The sequence below is a fragment of the Camellia sinensis genome, chromosome 10 (assembly GCF_055761805.1).
Source record: "Camellia sinensis isolate YWXY chromosome 10, ASM5576180v1, whole genome shotgun sequence".
In the NCBI taxonomy this organism is placed as follows: domain Eukaryota; kingdom Viridiplantae; phylum Streptophyta; class Magnoliopsida; order Ericales; family Theaceae; genus Camellia; species Camellia sinensis.
In genome coordinates this window covers 68,307,304-68,313,292 of record NC_138970.1, presented here as the reverse complement: position 1 = coordinate 68,313,292, position 5,989 = coordinate 68,307,304, and the positions used below count along the sequence as shown (strand labels likewise).

The following is a 5,989-nucleotide window of genomic DNA, read 5'->3' as shown; positions in this document are numbered from 1 at the left end:
TAATCTCTTGAATCCGCAAAGGTTGGCTAAATGACTGGCTATGACTTCTTTATTGAATTCAAGAGATAAATGCAATAAATATTCACCAACTTTTCATAAATTGCTTCAAAACTCTAGCCAAATAGCAAAAAATACAAAATAAAAAATGATGCAATATTTCTTTGGTTCACCATCATTGAAAATACCAATTTTGAAAGGATAAACTAATTTGAGCAAATGAAGCTTCAACCCAAATACCAATTTTTGATGAAAATCTGAGAACATTTGGAAGTCCCCAAAAAGATTTTCTTTTGTTCTTTCCAAAGATATATGTCTTGCACAACAATGGCTCATTCACACACACAGACCCCCAAAAAAAATACAAAGAAATGATAGGCATGTCAATATTGAAGCAACATTGAAGGCATGGAATAGGATAGATAATGATATAACAAAAATTCCATCACCAATTTTAAAAATCTAAACTGACAATAAATTCATAAAAAGAAAATTCTTATAAGCAATCTCTCATCGAAAATATGAGAAAGAGAATCTCCAAGAACCATTTGAGAGATCATAATTGCTGCAAACAGTTAAAAAAAATTAAAAAAAAAAAAAAAAAAAAAAAACTTGTAATGCTATGCCTGGTAAGCTGAGTGGTTCAAAGCTTCAGTGGGTTAGAGATTATAAGAATACCAAGTATATACTTTTTCTACCAAGGAAATTAGCTACATTTAGAATCATTGCAAATGCAAAAGGTCTGAGTTACTCCCATGCACCCTCTGATTGATGGTCAATCAGTTTAGTATCAATACTTGTTCTCCTATTTGTGTAGAAACCGGGGAACGTTTATTTACAAGACAGATCTATTGAAGGATGTTGCCATAAAGCTTTTATCAACATCAACCTAGAAACATCAATTTCACCTCTCTTACCTGCACAAAATAGATGTATGTTTTCAGGCGGTAGCCGCATCTATATTTATTATAAATGATGTATCCAGTGAGCATTTGCATTGAACATGGCAATCTCCTGGGAGAGAATGAAGAAGATCACTAGTATGAAGTCCACTAGCTCTAAGTCAAAAGGGCGACTAATAAAGATCACCTTTTCTTTTTTTCTTTTTTTGTTAAGAGGCCAGCAAAGTTACCTTTAAGCCAATCGTAACATTATTGCATCACAAAACCTCTACTATGAAGGGAACTCTCACAATTAAACACACATTGGCCAGACATCAAATGAAATCTAAAGGGTTTTTATTCATCTCTAGAACATACCTAATGTAATACTAAACCCTGGTGGTGAATTTGCAGCTAAATGTGCAAATTTTCTTCCTAGCATAATGGAATATTTCTGCAGTTGATAAACCACCAATGCATGCCCCTTCAATTACAGCATAGAATGTCAGTAAATATCAACAGAATGATATGGAAATACTACAGTATATGAATTGCTTAGAAGAAAAAGGAACAGTAGTAAATTCATCAGATTATATGAATTGAAATTTATTCTCTCTGTTCTTACCTGCACAAAGAGAGCGGGGGAGAGAGAGAAATCAAATTTCTAAATACATAGACTTGATTCTTATTATGTCACTCGTTTCCTTTTTTCCTTTTTGTTTTCTAATCTTTTTCCTTGTAGTGTTGGAGTTGTTCAAAGATGCAGTTTCTATAGCCTTGCAACTCCAGATCACCATAATGGCTATAGATAATCTACTTGGGTTAATTCAAAGCATTTTTCAAGCTCTAATATTTCAATCTGATCTTCAAGAGGCTCCCAAGAATAGAACTTAGAAACTACCGATCATTAAGATGTATGGACAGGTTACATGTTTATGAGCACAAGGGGCATCCAAATGCTAACAATCGACTAGCATACGTGAGTCCTATTGTTCCAGATGAATGCACTAGAAGGACAAGGAGAAAGCCAAAATGAACATAGAATGAAAACAATAATAGAACAAGACTCTTACTATAGTTTCAAATATATATCTATGTACACATACATATAGATTTAGGAGTTCAAATAAATAGATGAAACAAAACTTTTCGGAGTTTGTGATGGATGGCTTCAGCTGATAAATTGAGTGAGGCATTCAGGGTATATTTGTCTTCTCAAAATTTATTGAATTTGACGATAAAAATGAATTTTTATATGACATTATAACTACGAGCAAAATAGTTTTAAGAAATGTATTCCATTAACACAGCAGTGTCATAAGTCATCTCAAAAATCACAAGGACAGATTTTGAAATTGTCAGAAACCTCAAGGGAGGTCAGTGTATGTGTAATTTACTCAAATAAAAATAATAATAATTTTATGCTTGTGGTGCTGAAAAAGACTGCTACCCTTGGGATGTAATGATGAGGAATTAAGCTTAGACTTTTGCCTTGTATGAGGAAACAAACGGCAAAAATCAAGCTCCTGCAGTTGCAGGTACTTCCCATATTCCTTGATTCCACAAGAAATCCTGCCCAGTCCAAGATGATACAGCCTTTAAAACTCTATCAAGGATTGGAATAATCTCCAAAATCAGCACGTGGGTCCTTTACCAAAGTCCCTTCACCATTATCAGAACAAGGATGCAAATTAAAACTAGATCGATGAGTCCAAACCTGATCCTTAATGGCCCGTTTGCTTTAGCTTTGTAGAGCATGCTCATACTCTAGTTGATGAAGTCAATTACCAGTATATGACCTTCAATTGGAGCAAAAACATGAATGAACTTCCGACAGTCATCACAATCAACACAAAGAATATATGTGCTAATAAATACCAATAGAATAATCTAACAATAATATGCATTTGAATAGCTTAGAAGAAAAGGAACAGTTGTCAATTCAACAGGAATTTGCTCTTGCCATTGAATTATGTCAGCACCGAGGTATGTGAGGGGGGTTTCTTAGCACTACGGCAAAGATATGAACCTTCAGAAGAGGGGAATCAAAAAATTTGACAGGGTGAAAGAATTATGAGCCATTATGCACAAGATACATAAATGGAAATTATAAAACAACAATAGGCATTCGAACAAGGCGAGAATTGCCTCTCCCACTACTGGGAAGAGTATCAACTTCTGAACAGATTTATTCATTGTTTTTTTTTTTTCCCCCTTCCATTTAACAATGACAATCTTATCTATGATGGCAATCCTCTCAAGCTTTGTATAAATCTCATAGAGCACAAAGACCAACAATGATTGTAATTCGTACCCAATTTAGCATACTACAACAGTTATGCCTCTTCGAACACCACATTTGGAGATATTTAATCTTCTACAACTACTAAGACCATAAATTCTCCTTCAGAGAACTAGTTGATGCCACATACCTAAGAAAGAAATCTCCAAAAGTACCACTGGCTATCATTTGTCCTAAACCCCTAAGAAATAGCCACTTGTACATTATTCAGTGAGGACTGAAAAAGAATCTACTTGAATTTGTAACATGTGAATTAAAATACTGCAGAGAGAGAGGTAACAAATAGTCTACAAGAATCTACAACATGTGAAAACAAGTTGCAAAGTCATGTAGCAACAAGTCCAAAATAGTTAATGGAGAAGTATAAGTCCATGTCAATATATAACCACCCCCCCCCCCCCCTCCCAAAAAAAAAAAAGAAAAAAAAGAAAAAGAAATTTCACCAAACAATATATATTTTAATGTGTGTAGCTTTACCTTCACATCTTAAGAAATTTACTCAATATCATGCATTCCATGACTATCTTTTGGCATGAACTTCTTTATCACTTCTCGTAGAGCAGGATCTTGTCCTTTCGTTGAGAGTATATCTACGATCAAGGAAGAATTGGATGCATCTACCGAAAAACCCCTTTGAACCATTTCTTCAACGAGTATTAATGCCTCATAGCACTTGTGTTGTCCAATAAATCCTCGGATAATAGTGTTGTAAGTGACAGCATTTGGCAAACAACCATTATGTTCCATTTTAACAAACAACTCTTTAGCTTCAAGTAGTAGGCCTTCTTCACAAAGGCCTTGTATCATCATAGTGTATGTCTTAACATCAGGATCTAATCCCATGGAAGAAAGGTTACTGAAAAGAGCCCTTGCAGTATCAAGCTTTTTATCCTTACAGAATGCATCAATGAGAATACTGTACATAACAACATTAAGAACTAAACCATTCCTTTCCATCATGTGGAATAACGACAATGCTTCAGAAATATGCCCATTTTTGCACAACCCATCCAATAAGATACCATAAGTTTGAGAATTTGGAATTATTCCTACAGCTTGCATCTCATTAAAAAGTTCTTGAGCAGCTCCGCATCTACTTGATCGAAACAAGCCCTGTAGCATAGCATTGAAGGTTTCGGTGTTAGCTTGCAACCCACTCCGAGGCATTTCTTGAAAGAGATGCATAGCCTCATCTATTTTCATTTTCTTGCAATATCCATTGATTAGAATGGTATAGCTAAAAACATTAGGGTGAAGGCCCCTCTCCACCATGGTATTGAACACTCTCATTGCTTCCTCGATGTGGCCTTGCAAACAATATCCATCCATTACAGCACTGTATGTGACTACATCAGGATCCGCACCTCTTTGTATCATGACTTCAAGTATCTCCTCTGCCTCTTTCATCTTCCCTTCCTTGGTACATGCATCTAGCAACACACTATACGTATGAACATCCGGAGCAATACCACGATCCAACATTTCTCTAAACATTCTAGTAGCCTCCTTCCACCGGCCAAAATTACATAGGCCATGGATCAAAGAAGTATAAGTGACAACATCTTGACGAATGCCTTGTTCATTCATCTTAGAAAAGAGTTTCATAGCATCATCCACCATTCTATCCTTGCAAAGACTGTCAATGACCGTGTTATACACTACAGTGTTAGGTTTACAACTTCCCTCTTCCATTACCCTAAGCAAACTAACAGCCCTGATAGTGTTCCCCGTTCCGCAGAGCCCATTAACAATGGTTCCATACATAACCACGTTGGGTTCAATTTCTCTCATTCTCATTAATTTCTTAAATAACTCTACAGCTTCAGGGGTTTTATCGTCCAAAATAAGTCCATTTAACAGAGTGTTGAAGGTAGTTACATCAGGTGTATAACCGCATTTGAAGAGGGTACCCAAAAGAGAGAACCCAAAATCGACTTGATTCAGGCGGCAATGACAGTTAATAGCAATGTTGAAGGTGTAGATATCGACATGAATGCCTAGAAAATGCAATTTCCCAATAAGAGGAAGTGCGAGGTCGTAATGACCCAATTTCAAAAGAGGACCTAAAGTTTTGTTGAAATGAGAAATGGGGGGGAAAGGTCGCATTTGGATCATGCGATTGAACGAATTTACAGCGTCTTGGAGATCATTGCATCGAACAGGAGGAGAACTAGGGCTTCGGGTAGTAGAGAGAGAACGAAACAGAAGAAATAAGAATGAAGAGGGATGATTAATTAGAGAGGGAAATATTGTACCTTTTTGACAATTATGATAAGCAATTCTTCTTCTTCTTCTTCGTCCAATAATGGAAGAAACACAAACTCTTCTTGACATCTTCTTTAAGCTCTGTGTGTGAGTGAGACAGAAGAGAGAGAGAAAGAGACTGTGAGGGTGTGTGAGACAGGAAAGAGAGAGGGAGAGAAAGAGAGAGAGAGTTGACAAAAATATTTATAAATTGTTCAATTCTACTATTAATTTGAAATTGTTTTTGAAAGCATATATTAATTTGCATTTTTTCCAAACAAAATTGGGAAAATTAATAATAAATAAATAAATCTTTTTAGTTTTATCAATCAAATTTTTAATTTCTTAATTTATTTTTAATCTAAATGATTTGTATGTTTTCATCAGGTAAAATCAAAAGAAAAAGAAAATTTTACTCATTAAACTCAATATAAGTATACAAAAAATGCCTAAAGCCAAAACGCAACAACCACTAATCACATACAATCCCATAATAATGGGGGAGAATTAAATATCACCACAAAATGTATCAAATTTCTATTCATAAGAGTTAAATCCGAAACCT

General features: G+C 35.2%; 1 protein-coding gene across 4 annotated transcripts; it reads right to left on the bottom strand.

Annotated features, from left to right (window-relative positions):
- Nucleotides 1-433: 433 nt before the first annotated feature.
- Nucleotides 434-5,635, bottom strand: LOC114317396 (uncharacterized). 4 transcript variants are annotated; one of them, XR_003648577.2, is made up of 4 exons: nucleotides 3,658-5,587; nucleotides 2,596-2,677; nucleotides 1,257-1,362; nucleotides 434-914 (listed from the first exon to the last, which is right to left on the bottom strand). XR_003648577.2 is itself a non-coding variant. In XM_028264101.2 (2 exons), the coding sequence occupies exon 1, from the start codon at nucleotides 5,512-5,514 to the stop codon at nucleotides 3,676-3,678; it is 1,839 nt and encodes a 612-aa protein (XP_028119902.2). In that variant the 5' UTR covers nucleotides 5,515-5,596; the 3' UTR covers nucleotides 1,218-2,677; nucleotides 3,658-3,675. The 4 variants fall into 4 exon arrangements, 1 of the variants encoding a protein (XP_028119902.2); XR_003648575.2 differs by having other exon boundaries at nucleotides 1,257-2,677; nucleotides 3,658-5,635; XR_014342174.1 differs by lacking the exon at nucleotides 434-914 and having other exon boundaries at nucleotides 1,218-2,450; nucleotides 3,658-5,589.
- Nucleotides 5,636-5,989: the final 354 nt, after the last annotated feature.

Excerpts from the sequence above, each read along its gene's own strand:
- LOC114317396 (XM_028264101.2), bottom strand. The coding sequence starts at position 5,514 with ATGTCAAGAAGAGTTTGTGTTTCTTCCATTATTGGACGAAGAAGAAGA.